The sequence below is a fragment of the Sinohyriopsis cumingii genome, chromosome 8 (assembly GCF_028554795.1).
Source record: "Sinohyriopsis cumingii isolate HCF-2022 chromosome 8, ASM2855479v2, whole genome shotgun sequence".
In the NCBI taxonomy this organism is placed as follows: Eukaryota; Metazoa; Mollusca; class Bivalvia; order Unionida; family Unionidae; genus Sinohyriopsis; species Sinohyriopsis cumingii.
Genome location: NC_142968.1, coordinates 91,772,092 through 91,793,714, shown reverse-complemented (window position 1 = coordinate 91,793,714; position 21,623 = coordinate 91,772,092). Strand labels below are relative to the sequence as shown.

The window sequence follows — 21,623 nt, the reverse complement described above, 5'->3', positions numbered from 1 at the left end:
ACTTGTGAAAAATCGACATTAAGGAATTCCTATCAAAACTACTCTACTCCAGGGATGATCAACCATTTCCTACTTATGAACAGACCAGTCTGTAATGCACACATTTTACAGCTTTTTGTATGCTGTACTTGTAAGACCTGCAGTGTTATGTTATAAACACCAATAAATACAACAATTATTTTGCATGTTAAGGACCACTTGCCTGCATGTATGACTGAAAGTAAATACGCCTCGCTTCATAAGAAATATCATGAATTCATGTATATATGTATCTTTCAATCGGCTGATTTTAGTCACACATATAATAAATTATTTTTTTAAATCAATATTTTTGGGGAAAGTCGCAAATGTTTATCTTTCAATCGGCTGATTTTAGTCAAATCATGCAGTATCCATTTTGGGATGTTGATTCCCAATTGATTGCAATGCCCAACAATCCATAGTTTGCCAGAATACTTGCATGTGCCAACCTTGTATAGAAACTGAGTCATCACTCAAGATCCTAGAGGATGATAGACAAAGGAGAGAAAAAGAGAAAGGGACTTGTACAGATTAAATCCATAGAATAAAAATTGAGGCTAAACGTAAGATTGGTAATAGATCAAAACATCTAAAAATGAAATTTCACCTACCAAATTTTTATGTACAAAATTTTGTGGTTTATAAGTTTGGAACCAAGAATCTAAAGTATATGTTCTCATTACACAAGCAGATGAATATTTTAATAATTTCAGTTTAGCCTTGATATTTGGACTTAGAAATGAAAACTACTTGACATTTGGACTTAGAAATGAAAACTACTTGATATTTGGACTTAGAAATGAAAACTACTTGATATCTGGACTTAGAAATGAAAACTACTTGATATCTGGACTTAGAAATGAAAACTACTTGATATTTGGATTTAGAAATGAAAACTACTTGATATTTGGACTTAGAAATGAAAACTACTTGATATTTGGACTTAGAAATGAAAACTACTTATCTCAAAGTATAAATACTGCACCACATTACACTGTTTATAAACAGACAGTGACTTTACAGGATATAGAAATTTGTGTAACTTTTTAAATAATGGTGAAAACACCCTATATGTTTGTATTTATAAGTATATTTCTGTGCTTAAAAGTGAAAATATAAAGTGGTAAAGATAATTCTTGTTTATATACCATTCTGACAAAATAAATATAAGAAGATATTGTGTTTTTATCACTATCTATCTATAAATATGCTGATGCTGTCACACTTGACTATTCAGCAATGGGAGGCGCATGGACAAGAATATAGGAAGGTAGCAATAAGACAGAAAAGTAATGATAGGAAAGGCAGAAGCAAGGAAAAAGGTGTCAGTCTACATTTCTGTTCCTTTATACTCAGACCAATCCAGTTACTATGGTGATGATAAGATAGATGAACGTCAACATGCTCTGCCTAGAGAATCACAAGGTCTTATTTGTAGCTGAATAGTGCATTAGAATTTGATGTTGGAAATCTCTTGCTTGTGAGATGCCAAGTAAGGAGTTTCTGTAACCGTTGATGATATGATGTTCCAAATCCTTATTGTACATAGAAACAGTACGTTGATGCTGAATTCAGTATGAACATCTGTGATTTGCCTGAGTTGGGCTAAATTTTATGGTTAAGTATTTGTCCACAAGTATGTCCATTAGATTTGGAGGTTGCAGTGTAGGAAACCAATGCTGCTGTTCCTTTTTTTCACCATTTTGTCTACTAAATGACATTTCTAAGAGTGGTCTTTGAAGAGTCAGCTGAACCCCTTGCAGCTTCAAGATCTGGAAAATCTAAAATCCTGACTAATTTTCCAGACCAATGAGGTTATAATACAAAGGACTGATACTGAAAAGGGTTAATATATGTGACTTTGTCAACCTAACTGCAGTAACATAAAAAAATAAACAAGAACACTCTGTTAATTCATTTTACTTAGACACACCTCTATTCCAATGGATAAAACATGTTTTCATGAATATAAAAAATAAATCATGCATGATTAACAACAAAGAGGCACTTTGTTTGGCAGGAAAATTCTTCACCATCTGTCAAGTTCAACAAAATGTTATTAAGATATCTTAAGTCAACGTAAAATTCCTACAGCAATAATGTGAATCTAATAACCTGTACAATAAAATTAAAGAATGACTCAAAGACTTTTGTTGTTATGAGTGAATAAGTTTACATGTGCAAGGCAAAGCAAGATTGGATTAAATAATAATGTTGAGCAAGTGCATAATGTGTTGTTTTGGCATGAGTCTGTTTGTATATGTCTGTGAGTGAGGTTACATGGCAACTGTAATCATCCTTGTATGGATACATTGTGATCTGTAATCTTCCTTATTTACTAGGGCACTACTATATCATTCAAAAGTTATATTCTATTGACAATGTACACTTCATTCCTGTTCATAAGTGATCCAATAATGTCATGTAAATCATATGAAATGCGACACATCTTTAATTATACTTGTCACATGACCATCATACAGTATATTCATTTAACTGATCATCATTGATACATTTTAGTTTTGTGTTTCAGATTACCTTAACACAAATTTGTACCTTTCAGCACAATATGCATTCCACCTTTGATTTTGGACAGCTGGTTGTCTTGGCCTTTCCTTATGTTTATAATTGGCAGATTTGTCTTTTGTTTTCTGGCTGTAGACCAGGTAACTGTTTGATCCAAGAAATTGGCATGTGCAGAGGGGGATTTTTGTATGGCAGCACTGCTGGTAACAATAATGACACTAATATAAATCAAAATGTTAAAGAGTAAGAGAGTATTAACTTGTTCCAACATGACTGAAGCCCATGTTGGAAGATAGCCATAGCAGACAAAGTCCAATACAGATCCCATGGCTACAATCTTGCATACTAACTGCTGAGTGTCATTAAAGGTCATCCAATCCATACACAGGAGTGTAGCTTTGTCATCCCCAAAGCTACAATATCACATTCGACTGCTGGGGTGACCAAATAAAATACTGGAGTATGGCAAAGGTAGAACTGCCCACAAAAGTTTGATGGGAGGCACTTTGTGAGAAGAAAAGTCAGTTGATGCTTGGATCTTGTAATTAATGGTAAAAGCAGTTCTACCATACTGAGGATTTCGAAGTAATATAAAGTTGGATTCTTCCTTTTTCGTCAAAGTATCAATGGATTCTTGAGCTCTGGTCAAGGTAGTTGATGGAGTGGGAGGAGGAAGGCAGAACTCCTGACATAAAAGGTGGAAAACTTCTTCAATGGAGGCTCAGAAGGCTGAATCTTCCCACTACAGAGTATAGTCTAAAACCCCACTACAGAGTATAGTCTAAAACCCCACTACAGAGTATAGTCTAAAACCCCACTACAAAGTATAGTCTAAAACCCCACTACAGAGTATAGCCTAAAACCCCACTACAGAGTATAATCTAAAACCCTACTACAGAGTATAGTCTAAAACCCCACTACAAAGTATAGTCTAAAACCCCACTACAGAGTATAGTCTAAAACCCTACTACAGAGTATAGTCTAAAACCCCACTACAAAGTATAGTCTAAAACCCCACTACAGAGTATAGCCTAAAACCCCACTACAGAGTATAATCTAAAACCCTACTACAGAGTATAGTCTAAAACCCCACTACAAAGTATAGTCTAAAACCCCACTACAGAGTATAGTCTAAAACCCCACTACAGAGTATAGTCTAAAACCCTACTACAGAGTATAGTCTAAAACCCCACTACAAAGTATAGTCTAAAACCAACAAAGACACTTGATAACAAGCATCATTATCTTTGCTTGCATGCTAATGTCTCCTCTGTTGTCTGAGATTTGGCTAGTGAAGAGTGTCAAGGCCTGCTGCTCACACAACTTTTTGAGCACCTTAAATTTGAAACTGTGACTTCGAAACTGTCTCTGATTAAGAAGTCTCTTCTCCTGGCAAAGATTTGAGAAATTTGTGGAGCAACATCTCTTGTAAAGTAAGGAACTAAGCATATCATCGTAAAGAATGCATGCCTTGAGGCAGTATAAGGTTCAGACTGGTCTCTGTAATTGCCTACATATGTTGGGTTTGACATACTGGATGATAAGCCAGAAGGGTGACTATGCATATATTAGTTGTGGTCTTGGCCCCTGTATGTGGCCATGGCCAGTTGAAATGGAAATACACCATATGTGTGGAGAAGATGTCATCCAATTCATTAGGCTGGAATGGATTACGGGATGTTAGGTCCATCTTACCTGTCCATGCATCTGCTGTGTGAGAGAAAACTTTTGGCTGTTTGTTAAGCTCTTTCCCTCTTTGTTCCACAGTAGATAAAGAGTTGAACCCTGAGGTGGAAAGGCTGATAGGAATCACCAATAATAATGAGTCTTGTGGTGGTGAGTTGGGTCCCTGCACTGTCTCTGATCATGTAGATTTGTGGCTGAAGAGTTATTTGACGATTTACATTATTACAGGTAAAATCACTGAAGCATGGCACCTGGATGCTAAGAATGTCTTGGCATAGAAATCTCACCCATATGTACCCAGTAATAAAGTAATTATACAAAGAATTTCCTAAAGACATAGAGACTTGCACACATATAAAAAATAATTGCAGCCCAAACTTTTCCTAAAGTCACACTGGCTACCCACGCAAGTAATTAAGTGCTATTAAATGTGAGAAAAGACAATGTGTTAGAAAACTGTACAGACAGAATTTTGTCGGCATTAGGAAGAAAGAAAAGTTGGAAATATTGATGAGTATACTTTCCTTAGAAATGAAAATACTCCTCCAACTTTTAATACTATATTTCATGTTATTTTTTGTACCCTTCAATTTTTCATACACTGTCAAGCCATAAAAATAATAATTAACTCTATCATAATTTCTTGTGCACAAAATTTAATATTTTTTTCGGTCATCCTATTATTTTTCGTATAAAAAACAATCTACTGTGATAGCGATAAAATAGTATGGCCCTTTAAATTTTACAGCTAAGAATAAGAGATAAAATCATTGTTTTAGTTGCTTTTTTATTTATTATTTTTATTTCATTTTGTTAAAATTGAAGGCAGTTCCCAAACAGATTCAAAAATATACAAAGTTCAATTTAGGTACATCAAATGACCACGGTATTTTTTTGTTAAGCAAGTTATAAGTAGTGACTAACTCTGGGCATGTTCTTAACTGAGGCATCAAATAGTGAAACGCGAGATTCATGATATAATAAAAACCGACATTTATAATCATGCATGTAGGTCACTGATAATTTCTTTCTTTTATTATTGTATTTCACTATTATGTTTTTATCTACATCACATTTCAAACAGCATCAGAAAAAATGCTGATGCATCACTTAGATATGCAAAACAACCAATTTATTTTTTGCCAAGTATATGAGAAATATAAATATTTGTTTCCTCAATAAAACAAACCCTAATCATCTGTTATCTTCACGTAAATGTGTATCTGAGGCATCTAATAATGAAAAAGAAAAAAAACCCTAAAGAAATATTCACCAATTATAAGTGTGTAGAAAGCCCTTTGCTCTGTTTAATTGGAAAGGGCAACTGTTTTGTTAACTGAGAGTCTATTCACATTCATCATATTGCCCTTCTTTGTCTTTTGTATTGGCGAGAAAATATAATGATTTATGTATTTGTTCTGTTGTTGTCATTAAAATATATACTGCTATTCATTAACAGTTGGACAATGTCATTAATTAGCACTACTGATTACATATGTCAGTGTAACAAAGAAATGCGCACATTTGAAAATGAGTTCAGAAGCCATTTGAGTTTATTTATCCAGTAAAAATAATATCTCAGCACAGGAAGATGTGAAGACCACAGAAAACTGGGCAATTAATCTTATTGTTTCAATATAATAATGCAGTAAAACCTATAAAAACCCAGCTAGTGTTAATCATAAATGCAAAAGTCACTGACTATGTAAGTTAGATTTATATATAGTTAATACTGTATCTTCAAAGATCTTGGACTGTTTGTACTTGGGCATGTCTTCATTACTAAGTTTCTTGAAACCCTTGCCAAAGGGAGAGACTTTTATCCCACCACCACCTAAATGCACTGAACCACCAAACAAAAGGCAGAAAATTGGACCTGGATGTCCCAGAAAAGACAAAGGTGAAGCCCATCATCTGTCTGTTACTCCAGTTACCAAGATCGCCAATGTAAAAGATGATGCTGAACTTCACAAATCAAATACTGATGCAGCAGATAATGCCATCATACCAAAAGATACTATTGAAAAGGTGCCCATTGTTGCTGAAAAATTTCCTGAGCCTGCAGTAGACAAGCTGGACTACAGTAAAAATATGAGGGATATAAGATAGTTTCATGGTACTGCAAAGTCACCAGTAAGAGGAAATATATGAAATGGGACATTAGCGATAAAATAAGAATTGCTGAGGAGGCAAAACTATGTGGAATTAGGCCAATAGCTGCAAATTACTACCTTACACCAAGTACTTTATCAAACTGGATGAAAATGGATTTTTCGAAAAATATTCAAAGGACAAAGAAAGGATCTATCCCAGGTACTGGCCGATTCTTGACATATTCACATGAGAAGAAGCAGGAAATTTTATCCTGTTTACTCTGTATGCGGGACCATCACATGCCTGTAACAATTGAGATGTGACAAAATTATGCTACTGCAGTTATTCAGGAGGAAAATCTAAAGTTTCAGGGCTCAAGAGGATGGGTTGATGGATTTTTCAAGCAAAATGGACTTGTACTGAAATGTAGAACTTCAATATCTCAAAAACTACCTCAGGACCAAGAGGAAAAAATAGATACCAGATATATAAGAAGCTGCATGAGGATAAGGATCTTGAACATTTAATTGGAAATATGGACGAAAATGCCAGTGCATTTCAACTTGGTTCCAGGGAAGATAATTGATAAAGTTGGAACGAGATAGGTGCGTATTAGAGGTACCAGCAGTGACAAGTGCTATTTAACTTGTGTACTGACATGCCTGGCATCTGGTGACTTGTTGCCACCCATGATAATCTTTAGGGGAAAAAGAAATTTAAAAAATCTAAATATCTCAAAGGGAGTTGTAGTGAAAGTTCAACAAAAAGCATTGAAGGATGAACACCTTGAATTATACTGATGAAGTTTGGGAAGTACACACGAGGTGCGCACCTTCTCTCCTAGTGTTGGATTCATTCTGCGGCCATTTGACTGATGGAGTAAAAACTCCACAAAAAAATCCAGAATAACAATGGCTGTAATCCCTGGTGGATGCACAAGTAAACTACAGCTACTGGATGTATATCTAAATAAGCCTTTCAAGGGACTGCTGTGGAAAAAATGGTCAACATACATGAAGAACCAGGCTTCCAAAAACATTGCAACCAGGGAAGCTGGTGAGGAGGCAACCCAGAACATTCCAACCACTTCAAAGCAGCAGATGAGTGACTGGATTTTTGAAGCCAGTGAAGAATTAAAGAAGAAAAAGGACATGATAATCAGTAGCTTCAAAGTTACTGGCGTTTCAAATGTAATAAATTGTAGAGAGGACTGACAATGGAGCTCCATTGGAAAGTCTTTCTAGTGATGAAGAATGTGAATGATTTGAAGGTTTTGAGCTGGAAGACTTGTAAAACTCTTGAAAATTATGACTGTTTCATTGCATCATGCTTTTGCATTTGTTTTGTGCAATCGTCCAACGTTGGACCACAAATTATATCCTTGAAAATAACATGTTGTGTTTATAATACAAAAATTTTTTTTTTACACGTTGCTTTGTTATTCTCTCTCGCTCTTAAATTCATGTGCCATTTTTTTCAACTGGCTTCAGAACAAGTACCAGCAGATTAATATTGTTCTTGAGCTAATGGGCTTGTCGTACACATTTTGAGCACCCCATGGGTAGCCTCATTTTCCTACATAAAGTCTCCTTAATTTGATCTGTAGAGGTGAATCTGGTCTTCAATCCAGTATTTACTGGAAAGGACCAAGCTAAAGGTTAAGATTATTTAATTAGCATGTATATTATGTCCGCATAGCCATATGGCACAGTGACAATGGATCTCATAATTACAACCAAAATGATTTTTTAATTCAGGTTTTAATTGCTAATGGAATAAAATTAGTGCCCTTGTAGTGTTTACATAAATAATAACACACCTGACATGTAACTGAACAATGAAGATTACTTACTCTCTCTCTCTCTCTTCCTAATAACAACAATCAGATTCTGGGGTTGAGAGCAGGATGAGACAGAATTTGTACATTAGTTTTGAACTTGTACATTAGTTTTGTACATTAAGTTCTCGAGTATTGTATGTTCCGTAGGCCTTGTCCGGGTACGTTCCCTTTATGTTTTTTTACACAGTCATTACCACAAAATGATAATTATTTATTTTATATATAATTTTTCATGCACTGAAATTAATAATTATTTTTTCATATTAAAAAAATAACATGAAATACGGTAGTAAATCTTCCAAAGATGACTCTAGCTTTTGTGAGATCTTGTTGCCAATAGCTATACCAAGGGAAATCACTCTGCCTGAGCTAAAAGTGCCATCTAGGAGGGCAGGATTTGCATGGTAGTAGTAATGTTCCTAAGGTATCATGAATGGGTAACATATTTAGAAAAGAAATGATAAATCGATGATTGAAATGACTAAGTACTGTGCACTTTTATATCCTTGGTGATTTTCCTTTTTAAAATCAGTATGGGGGTTCAAACAAACTGGAGGACATGTTAGTACATTAGATCAGTCTTTTCCAAACAACATTTAAGAAAAGTTAAAAATAATGCAGAGTTAACAGTAACAGCGAAATGAGTGAATGAAAGCATTGTATTTATACTGTAGCCTTCAACTTATGTCCCAAAAGGAAGATAATATAAACAGACATTATTGGTTGTGATGTAATAATTGCTGAATGAAGAGCAACACCAACAATATCATGTTAAGAGTACTAATTCCAATTGTTCTTACTGAGCTGCATTCTCCTTGTGAAATTTTATGAATGAAATCATACTACATACAATACATGACACAACTTTACAGTACAACCCATTCAATAGATTATAGCATTAAATGTGTTATTACCTAAATAATCCTTAGCAAAATCTATTATTATGAAAATACATAAAATAGATATACATAACTGACTGTAAATTTCTATATTTGGAATATCTACTAGCAGGACAGGTTTATCAATATGTTTGCAATATTTAAGACTTACCCTATCTGCCCATGCTGATGATTTAGTCTTTTGTAAGTCGTCCCCATAAAGCTTCTGCAAAATACATGAATACTTACTTTAGGAACATATACAGGCATAATGTTAACAGTCTGTAATTAGTCCCTATAACACAATTACCTTCATTAATATAGTGCAATTTAGAAAAGCTTAGTTCAATATCCAAAATATGTCAAGTCAAAATTGGAGTGTATTCCATATGCCGACATAATTCATGTCCTGTTGACTAAATAGGACTTGAACCACGGTAAGGCTTTATCATGAATGCCAAATACATGGAGACAGTGGTCTATGCTATCATGGTCTATTGTGTCAAATGCTGCAGACAAATCAAAGAGGTTGAGGACTGTAATCTTTCCGCTATCCAAAGAAGAGAGAATGTCATTAACTACTTTTAAAAGAGTTGTTTCAGTACTCTGGCAAGGGCGATATGCAGACTGTACATTGCTAAAATGACTGTTTGAATTCAGATGAGATACAAGTTGGAATAGAACAACTTTTTCTAAGATTTTTTATATGAATGGGAGATTAGAAACTGGGTGGTAGTTCTTTAAATCGTTATGGTCCAGTGTTGGTTTCTTCAGCAGAGGCTTTACAATGGCAGTTTTGAAAAATGATGGGAATTCCTCTGATGAGAGAGAGGTATTAATAACATCAGTTAGTGAAGGCAATATTGGATCTAAGCACTCAAGCAGCAGTGATTTTGGAACTGGATCAAGTTCACATGACTTTGGTGCACTTTTCATCATGATTGTAATTACTAAATCTATAGAGACAGGTTCAAAAATGAGGTTAATGGTTGCTGCTGAAATTCTGTATCGCAACTGTATGGTGATTATTGTTACTGTAGGGTTTAACGCCATTTTTCAGCACAAGATAGGCTATACATGGCGGCCAGTATTAATGGTGGAGGAAGAACCCGGAAAAACCACGGAAAGAACCACCGACCCACGAGAAGCTACTGGCAAGCTTTCTCACATAACCACATTAGCCGAATCCGAGTCTCGAACCAACGCAGACAGAGGTGAGATGGCAGTGATCTGGAACAGCGAGCGCTTTAGACCACTCGGCCACTCGGGGCCCCTGTACGGTGATGACAAATCAATTGAAATTATGTTGTCAAGCAACACTCTAATGGTTTGTACATTGTCACGGAAGAAATCTGCAAACAGGTCCGGACAGTCAAATGGAGAAGGCAGTTGGTGTACATTTGTTCCTTGACATTAGCTTGTTGGTAATCTTGAAGAGCTCTTTGTAGCTGGAACTTTCCATGATCTTAGTACTGTATCGGGCTAATTTCGCCCATTATGGTAAAGTTTCATTAAAATATCTATAAGGTTTACACAGTTATGAATAGGATCTGCAAAAGTTGACAAACCAAATGATTAGTGGAGGAACTGATTGACAAACACAATACCATAATACACCCATCTTAAGATGGGCCTATGAAACTTCATCATCTAGAAAAATCTTACTTTGAATGGTATATGATATTCCTGAATGTTTTCCTCAGTTGGATAGACAGCATCTCCAGTGAGATATAGATGATTTCTAAACAGACTGCGGGGAATTTTTAGCAGCTCTCCTTTCTTTCCTATCCCTGAAATATGAACATAATTTTCAGATACTGATAATACACGTCTCCTAGAAATGATACCATGAAAAATAAGTGCTCCATAAATCACCCTGTCTCACATGCAAGACAGAAAAAAGCAACTGAAAACTTTTCATTAAATGCAAAAGCCAACTATGAGTGCTTACTACAGTGATGATGCCACAAGTGACAACTTGTCTTCTTTGTTTTCAGAAACATTATAGAAACTAAATGCCTTGATAACAGTTTTCATTAATTGGTGAGACCAATACATTTATTTATGTATTAACATCCTTTATTTAATTATTTTTAAGAAGATTAATGCTTAAAGGAAATTTTTCATTACACTCCAATAGATAATCATTTCCTTAACTCATAGGTCCAACAATGTTCTTAGGTAAATAGACTAAGTCATTGTGAGTGTTTTGCTCACCAGTCAGACATTCTCAATACAATTTAGTCATTACGTAATGTAACACTTGATACAAATACAGTGTGACCTGACTATAATGTGGTAGTTGGGGTCCTTAAAACCTGACTGTGTTATAACCAACCAAGTCAGTTAGCTGAAGAAAATGATGCATTTACTTAAAATATGGCAGGCGGGTAATAAAAGCAGGCATAAAAATAAGTACTTTTGACTAAATGAAGACAAACTAGTCTGGAAAACACTTGTACATTGACAACTTACATTTGTGTAGTACAATCCATAATCTGTTAAGTACTGTACTTGTGTATAATAAATCAATGAATTCGAGTGTAGATTGCATGTTATAAACTTCATGTATGATTCACATCCCATTAAAAAACACACATAACAAGTATTTATAAATAAAAAAAGTAGTCCTCATTTGGATCTATATCCGATTGTCACTTAACAATTCACTATAATTTTAGCAAGCAGCACATGGCTTTAGCTGTTTACATGCTACATGTACATGTACTTAAATTTTGGTCAGCTGGAGACAGTATCTTCTTGCCAAGGCTACCCAGGAGATAAGGCTATTGATAGGGAAATGAAGATGTTGAACAAACTAAAGAGTTTAACAAACATCTTTGCAAGATACCCCATCTAGTATTAACTTGACAGCCATATATCTATGGTTTCAAAAGACTGGAGATTTAATTTGTGTTTTATGCCACCACTGGTAGTGACTGTAAGCATATTTTTCCCCCCAGCAAAAATGACAATTTCATGGCACAATAAATGTGTCCCAATCACTTTGGAAAATGCAATAATCTATCAGATACCATCATGTTTATTTAAGTTTGATGCTGACTTCTTTTGATGAAGGGCTATTTGCGTTTATTAAAGATTGTAGTCGGCTTTCTTTGATGATGGGTGCATGTGTTATTGAAGTTACCACTAATGGACAGCTTTGGAGGACCAACAGATGTCTGCTTCTTACTGCAGCAACAACATCAAATAACTGTAGAACACTGAGACTGAATTTTGTTTCTATTTGCTTAGTATTTATAAAGAACAGTTGGTTCTTCAAAAATGATCAGTTTTCTTTGAAGTTTCAAGAAAACTTTCTTCTGGGTAGATATTAAAAACAAAAGGAATTTGCGGTCATTTGGTCAACTGTAACAGTTACATTTCCAGCCTTTAAAACTTGGTCGATTTTAGCTAGTCCCAGTAGCATAAGTAGACCAACAAGTAGATCTCCATTTTTCTTTTTGTTTGTTTTGTTTTGTTTTTTTGTGACATTTCTGGTGGTAGAGTGATGCTGCCTTCCACACGTGTCAGAAATATTTTTTTTTAAAAAGGCCAACAATGAATACACAGGTGTTTTGTTCTGACAGGGATTACAAAGAAAATATGATTATTCTGTATTATTTAATTCCATGACTGAAGAGACGAGGAATTTTATTTACCATCCATATACTGAGGTCAGTATAATAAATATATTAATTATTAGTGAACAGCCGATAATAATAATAATAATAATACTGAGGACTTTGTATAGCGCCTAATCTTTAGGAGCTCTAAGCGCTTTACAACATTAGACAACACCTATAACATAAAAAACATATAATGATATGATTACAAAAACAAACACCATGAAATTAGAAAACATTATATAAAAAAACATGCAGAGAATATTTAAGGTAGGAAACATTATTAGGTCTTTAAGTTTGTTCTTGCAGTCGAAATAAGTGAGTTTTGAGAGCCCTTTTGAATGTGATCACTGTGTCTTTGTGTCTCAGTTCAGTGGGCGATTCATTCCATGTTGCTGGGCCCTGGTATGCAAAAGAACGCTCTCCATATGACTTTGTTTTCATAGTGGGAATAATGAGTATACGATTGTCAGAAGAGGAGCGTAAGTATCTTGCTGGTGTGTACACATGGATGATGTCGGATAGGTATGTTGGACTAGAGTCTGACAGTGAAACGTAGCACAGAGAACAAATTTTGTGTTTGATTCTGGATCAAATGGATAGCCAGTGTAGGGTACAGAGCAGCAGGGGAGGTGTGCTCTGATCGTGGTACTCTAAGTATGATCCGAACAGCTGTGTTTTGAACTTTTTGAAGTTTCTGGAGCAGATATTGAGATGAACCAGACAGAATTGAGTTACAATAGTCCAGTCTTGAAAGTACTAATGAACACACAAGTGTTTTAGTGGCATCAACTGAAAGATATTTGCAAATTGAGCTGATAAATCTCAGCCCAAGATATGCCGCCTTGCATATGTTCATGACATGTTGGCGTAATGTGAGAGTACTGTCCAGAGTAACACCTAGGTTTCGTACTGATTGTGTGAATTTAATGTTGGTGTTGCTGATATTTATTGTTTGAGGTAAAGGATATGAATGAGAATGTCTTTGTGTTGTGATCAGAAAGGCCTCAGTTTTATCATCATTCATCTGCAGCTTGTTACATGTCATCCATGATTTCACATCAGAAATGCATCTCTCTACACCTTGGATGGTAGCATCAACTTCAGTTGGGTGGCTAGATTTGTATATTTGGGTGTCGTCAGCACACAATTGGTGAGACACTGGATGATGATCTATGACACTTGAGAGTGACTGAGTGAACAGAATGAAGAGAACAAGTCCAAGAACATACCCCCGTGGAACACCACAACATAGATCAACTAGGCTGAAATGTATTCCATTTGCAGATACAATTTGTGTCCTGTTGACCAAGTAGGATTTGAACCACAATAAGACATTATCATGAATGCCAAACACATGCTGGAGACGGTGAAGTAATATATCATGGTCTATTGTGTCAAATGCTGCAGACAAATCAAGGAGGGTGAGGACTGTAATCTTTCCGCTATCCAAAGAAAAAAGAATGTCATTAACTACTTTTAGAAGAGTAGTTTCAGTACTGTGGCAGGAGCGATATGCAGATTGTATATTGCTAAAAAGACTGTTTGAATTTAGATGAGATACAAGCTGGGATAGAACAACATTTTCTGAGATTTTTTATATGAATGGGAGATTAGAAACTGGGCAGTAGTTCTTTAAATAATTATGTCTAGTATTGGTTTCTTCAGCAGAGGCTTTACAATGGCTTTACAATGGCAGTTTTGAAAAATGATGGGAATTCCCCGGATGAGAGAGAGATATTAATAACATCAGTTAGTGAAGGCAATACTGTATCTAAGCACTCAAGCAGCAGTGATGTTGGAACTGGATCAAGTTCACATGACTTTGGTGCACTCTTCATCAGGATTGTACGTACAATATCCATAGAGACAGGTTCAAATGCTGCTAATGGTTGCCGCTCAAATTCTGTATCCCTACTGTATGGTGATGACGAGTCAATTGAAATTGTGGTGTCAAGCTTATCTCGAATGGTTTGTATATTGTCACAGAAGAAATTTGCAAGCATGTCCGGATGGTCAACTGGAGAGAAGGTAGTTGGAATTGGTGTAGATTTATTCCTTGATATTAGCTTGTTAGTAATCTCAAAGAGCTCTCTGCAGCTGAACTTTCCATGATCTTAGTACTGTAGTGGGCTGATTTCGCTGCATGGACTATATTTGTGACATTCTTCTTAGTGGCTTCATAGATTTGCTTATGAATAGTGAGTCTGGTGGAAAGCCAAAGCCTCTCAGCTTTACGGCGGTCTCTTTTAGCAGTGCGAAGCTGGTCCCTAACACTGCTATACCATAGAGAACACTTCTGAATTGATACTCTGCACTTGGTAGCTGGGGCATGTTTGTCAAGCAATGAACGCAGGCAGTTATCGAGTTGTTCTGCAGTAGGAAGTAAGCAAGTTGTTAGGTTTGCTTGAATGTCGTGCATCAGTTTGGTTCTATTTATGCATTTGCTGCATCCTTTCATTATACCTCTGAATTTCTTCACGCCAAACCCAAGGTTATATAAACAAGTTTAAAAAGTCTATAATGACTTGCGGGGGGGAAGGATCGCAAGAAGGTATATTTTGTCACTGGTAGGGAACATAAATTGCAATTTGTGACTGGCGCAACCCAGCATAATCCCTGAAAAAATATTTTACACATCATTTTTCATACTTTTTAAAAAGAAAATACCTTTCCTCGAGTACTAGAAAAGTACATGTAAATGAAATTGCAGGAGCCATGATACAATCACTTTATACTGAATACATACATCATCTATTCCCCAAAAATGGTTATGAACTTCTTACATGTTACTTGTCATACTTTTAAGAAAGAAAAAAAAATCTGTGTATGAGAAAAGTACATATATATATGAAATTTGAGGAGCCACACCACAACCGTGTTATATCCAAATTTGTGTTATATTAGAGTGTGCTATAGCAGATGCCATGATGTAATTCCATCATAAGTCAATGTGAGTGTTGTCCTCACCTATTTGACATTCTAAATTCAATTCAACAATACCAAATTAATCTAGCAGTCCATAAAAACATAATTTATTGAGTTTCTTTTTTAATTTTATAATTTAGTATTAGTCTAAGTCATTGTGAGTGTTGTCCTCAATGACCTGGCAGCCAATTTAATTCCATTAATATTTCAATCCTATTCAAATAAGTATATTGTTATAGTTGAAGTGTAAAGTTATGCAAGTGTTTTCATTGCAGATTTTATAATTCACATACTATAATCATGTCATATTTTCTCTTCTGCAGTAAACTTGATTGCAAGTGAATCCAAATATAATAAATCTTGCATAATTTTCATTCGTTAAAAGAGATATTAATACAATGAAGTAATAGCATGGTGCTAATATATACCCTGACCTTGTGTGAGACTGTCATATATACCCTGACCTTGTGTGAGACTGTCATATATACTAAACTGTACCTCAAGACAATGATAATATTCTGGCCTTGTATACACAACAGGACTGTCATTGTCATGAAATGCAACTTTATTCAATGTTTTTTTAAATAAATGAATCATCTTGTGTTATGGTTGAAAAGAAATCAAGTGCTCAAGTTTACTCCATTCTCCTCTCCTTACTCAGCTGTAAGAAGCACACTCATCCCTGGTGTCATACTCCAATTTCGTATTATGAGGATCTAGCTTGACCAATACAATATGATACTGGTAAGTTGTTGTTGTTGGTCTAGGGTTTAATACCATTTTTCAGCACAAGATAGGCTATACATGGTGGCCAGTATTAATGGTGGAGGAAGAGCCCTGGAAAACACAGGGAAGAACCACCGACCCACGAGAAGATACTGGTAAGAAGTATACTCATCCGTGGTTTCATATTCCAATGTAGTATTATCAGGACCTAGCCTAGCCATTACAGTATGATACTGGTAAGAAGCACACTCATCCCTGGTGTCATACTCCAATGTAGGATTATCAGGACCTAGCTTGGCCAATACAGTATGATACTGGTAAGTTGTTGTTGTTGGTCTAGGGTTTAATGCCATTTTTCAGCACAAGATAGGCTATACATGATGGCCAGTATTAATGGTGGAGGAAGAGCCCTGGAAAACACAGGGAAGAACCACCGACCCACAAGAAGATACTGGTAAGAAGTATACTCATCCGTGGTTTCATACTCCAATGTAGTATTATCAGGACCTAGCCTACCCATTACAGTATGATACTGGTAAGAAGCACACTCATCCCTGGTGTCATACTCCAATGTAGTATTATCAGGACCTAGCTTGGCCATTACAGTATGATACTGGTAAGAAGCATACTCATCCCTGGTGTCATACTCCAGTGTAGTATTATCAGGACCTAGCTTGGCCATTACAGTATGATACTGGTAAGAAGTATACTCATCTCATCCCTGGTTTCATACTCCAATGTAGTATTATCAGGACCTAGCTTGGCCATTACAGTATGATACTGGTAAGAAGTATACTCATCTCATCCCTGGTTTCATACTCCAATGTAGTATTATCAGGACCTAGCTTGTCCATTACAGTGTGATGCTGGTAAGAAGCACACTCATCCCTGGTGTCATACTCCAATGTAGTATTATCAGGACCTAGCTTGGCCATTACAGTGTGATGCTGGTAAGAAGCATACTCATCCCTGGTGTCATACTCCAGTGTAGTATTATCAGGACCTAGCTTGGCCATTACAGTGTGATGCTGGTAAGAAGCAAACTCATCCTGGTGTCATACTCCAATGTAGTATTATTAGGACCTATCTTGGCCATTACAGTATGATACTGGTAAGAAGTATACTCATCTCATCCCTGGTTTCATACTCCAATGTAGTATTATCAGGACCTAGCTTGGCCATTACAGTATGATACTGGTAAGAAGTATACTCATCTCATCCCTGGTTTCATACTCCAATGTAGTATTATCAGGACCTAGCTTGGCCATTACAGTATGATACTGGTAAGAAGTATACTCATCTCATCCCTGGTTTCATACTCCAATGTAGTATTATCAGGACCTAGCTTGGCCATTACAGTATGATACTGGTAAGAAGCATACTCATCCCAGGTGTCATACTCCAGTGTAGTATTATCAGGACCTAGCTTGGCCATTACAGTATGATACTGGTAAGAAGTATACTCATCTCATCCCTGGTTTCATACTCCAATGTAGTATTATCAGGACCTAGCTTGGCCATTACAGTATGATACTGGTAAGAAGTATACTCATCTCATCCCTGGTTTCATACTCCAATGTAGTATTATCAGGACCGAGCTTGGCCATTACAGTGTGATGCTGGTAAGAAGCACACTCATCCCTGGTGTCATACTCCAATGTAGTATTATCAGGACCTAGCTTGGCCATTACAGTATGATACTGGTAAGAAGTATACTCATCTCATCCCTGGTTTCATACTCCAATGTAGTATTATCAGGACCTAACTTGGCCATTACAGTATGATACTGGTAAGAAGCATACTCATCTCATCCCTGGTGTCATACTCCAATGGAGTATTATCAGGACCTAGCTTGGCCATTACAGTGTGATACTGGTAAGAAGCATACTCATCTCATCCCTGGTGTCATACTCCAGTGTAGTATTATCAGGACCTAGCTTGGCCATTACAGTATGATACTGGTAAGAAGCATACTCATCCCTGGTGTCATACTCCAATGTAGTATTATCAGGACCTAGCTTGGCCATTATGGTGTGATGCTGGTAAGAATCATACTCATTTCATCCCTGGTGTCATATTCCAGTGTAGTATTATCAGGACCTAGCATGGCCATTACAGTATGATACTGGTAAGAAGCATACTCATCCCTGGTGTCATACTCCAATGTAGTATTATCAGGACCTAGCTTGTCCATTACAGTATAATACTGGTAAGAAGCATACTCATCCTTCATTTTCAATTTCAAATCTGAAATGGGTTTTTCAATTCCTAAACCTTTGTTGATATTCGTCAGGTACCAACTCATAACACATCAGGATGCATCATAATCAGCACTTAATTATTCCAATAGTGAAGTGTAGACTTCACAAGCTTTGCCAAATAGTGCACGTTGTAATAGCACTGATCTCAGCCATTTCAAGTTTTCAGCAATTTTCTCAAAATGACGAAAATATTAACCTACTTCTATTTCTTTAAAAGGGGGTACTAACCTAATATTTCTGGTAAAATCAAAACCTGAACTTGTGAGTAAAGGGGACAGGAGGTGTGTATGCTCCCCCTGCCAATTATAATTATTTTAATGACATTTCCCTTTTTTCTCAAGCATTTGTTTTTCCATCTTTTTTCTCTCTATCTTTCCCTTTCCTCTCTATCTTTCCCTTTCCTCTCTCTTTGCATTTGCCTCTCATCTTCCTCTTTCTCTCTCTCCCCCTTTACTCATTCTGCAAATGTATTTCTGTCTTCTTTTTGTCTTTGCCTTTTTCTCCCTTCTTTGATTTTTGATTTACATCATTTCTTTCTGAAGCTGAAACTTTCTTAACTATGTTTCTTTTGTTTTGACTCTATGGGCTTAAACTAAGAAAAAGAAAAGAGCAAAAACAAACAAGTTTTGTAAAATTCAACAAATAATTTATTTCTCTAGAATATAAAGTGATCATATAAAAGAAACTCTATATATGAATTAAATCCCAAATAGTCCTGTATAAATTTCCAACTAATTCCAGTGGTATTCCAAAAACTTCCAAAACTGAATGTGTTGATGTGCCTTGAGTGTGGTAATGTACGAACAGTCTTTTGTTGTATACCAATAATATTATCAAAATGTTCACTAAAATTCACTATAATTTCAAATTATTATTTTAGTCCAAGAATATTATTGAGCACTCTGTCAATCCAGTGAATAATACTTAGAATAAATAAATCCTATCAAATTAAAATCTGAACACAATAATAACTCTGATTCTGATGTTAAGGCAAGATTAGTAATTTTGCAAGTAAACAACATTATATAAAAAGCTAGGGCACAATAAAAAGTGCCAGGATGTAGGTCAGTCTCCTTTATAAATCATTCCATGTTGTCAACAAGTTTAGAAATTTCCAAGTGGAAAACTGATATCCTAGACTCATATTCAAATAAACATGTTTACTGCCAATGATAATGATCTGCATATTTAATCCACAATGATAAAGAAATGTTAGCTACATATTATGTTGCTTACAAAATAGTTGTTGGTGGTCAGGTACACCATTAACTTGATTTTTGGACATTAAGAAAGTCCAACAAACAATTCTAATTAAATATACATCACACCATCTGGTGATGTAACTGCTTTTTCTTATTAAAAATAATTCCTCTACAGACTTACTAACCAAACCAAAACACTTGAAAAAAAGTATTTATTTCTTCCAAATACTGAACCTAAAGAATCTTCATCTCTTGTTTTATATAAAAAGTTTTCACTTCAGAGATCATAAGATCTGGCGAGCTCACACATCTCACCTTTTTACAAAGACTCTAACACTTCCTGGATAGGATTTTCAACAAAGTTCTCCATTGTCAAATTTTGCTGGCTTTGTTGTTGAGTTTAACGCCATTTTTCAGCACATGATAGACTATGCATGGCAGCCAGTATTAATGGTGGAGGAAGAACCCTGGAAATCCCCAGAAAGAACCACCACCCCACGAGAAGATACTGCCAAGCTTTCTCACATACCCACATTAATTAGCCAAATCCTAGACTCGAACCCACGCAGACAGAGGTGAGATGGCAGTGATCCATAATGGAGAGCGCTTTAGACCACTCGGCCACTCAGGGCCCGTTTGCTGGTTTCACTAATGATTTCTCAAATATGTTTGTGTATGTGATTTGGATTTTTAACATTTTTAACATTTTCCAGGCATATCACTATGATGTCTGCAGTGTTGCAGCTTAGTGATGTCTAGCACTTGGGCATTATGCCGCAGATATGTAGCATCATGTCCCACTCCAGTCACATCCTGACACTAGGCTGACCAGTCCTAACGTTAACCTCTTAATGCTGAGCACCAAGCGAGGTGGCTGCTAGTAGCATTTTCTATAAGTCAGTATGACTCCACTTGGGTTTGAACCCGCGACCTCATGCATCCAAGGCGGACACTCTAACCATAGGAATAGTACTTCCTCAAATGTCTAAAATTAAAATATTTACCAGGGACAATGAAAATTCTAAAGCATGTTAAATTTAAATTTTAAAGACAATTTTTAAATAAATCTGAAATATTTTAAAGAAATTCAGATCCTGGATAAGCCCCCAATTTCTGTTATAAATGCATGGTCATAAACTAGGTACATGTAACAGAAAGAAGAAAAAAAAAAGAGTAAAATTAACAAATAAATTTATTTCTCTAAGTTATAAAATGAAAATTTGAGGAACATACAGTATTGTGCATTAAATCCTACATAATCCTAAAATTTCTATCACAAGTCCAAAAGTATAGCATTCCAAATAAAGATTACCTGTCAATGGCTTGAAAACCATGAAGTCCTTGTTGACAATGACAGAATGAAACAGGCTGTCAGTTTAAAATAGTACCTAATGAATTCTGCGAGAGATCATTGAAAAGTGTGTCAGGAACTAATTAACTGACCAACAAAGGGACATGTTTTCCGATTCCTGTGTATCACCCAAGTATATTCTCACAGCACCTTTTACAAGTGTAGCTTGTGGAAAAAGCCTTTCTATTTATAATAATTTCAGGACAGAAGCAAAGTCAAGATTTGATCATGTTAAGTTTACAGAACTCACCAAGATATGCAGAAAAGATTTGATGCTGAGAGGGTTGTTGCTTGTTTGTAAAAAGTAAAAATAGGAGGAAATAACTAAAATAGTCTGCTGACAAATGACTTTAGGGTACACAAAGTCACCAATTGCAACGTTTGTCCTTTATAAAGATATATGCCCTGTACATGTTGTTTGATGCATTAGTTTGATGCGCACTGATCAAAGTGAATTGGTCACGATGTACAAATAAGATATCTG

The 21,623-nt window shown here is 35.8% G+C and overlaps 1 protein-coding gene across 1 annotated transcript in view; it reads right to left on the bottom strand.

The window, feature by feature from the left end:
• Positions 1 to 21,623, bottom strand: part of LOC149794140 (large ribosomal subunit protein bL9m-like) — a 66,959-nt gene that overhangs the window by 19,374 nt on the left and 25,962 nt on the right. The window contains exons 4-5 of the mRNA XM_089968213.1: positions 10,711 to 10,835; positions 9,218 to 9,271 (exon numbers count right to left, since the gene is read on the bottom strand). Coding sequence (XP_089824339.1) covers positions 9,218 to 9,271; positions 10,711 to 10,835 — 179 coding nt within the window. The remainder of the gene's footprint in view (positions 1 to 9,217; positions 9,272 to 10,710; positions 10,836 to 21,623) is intronic.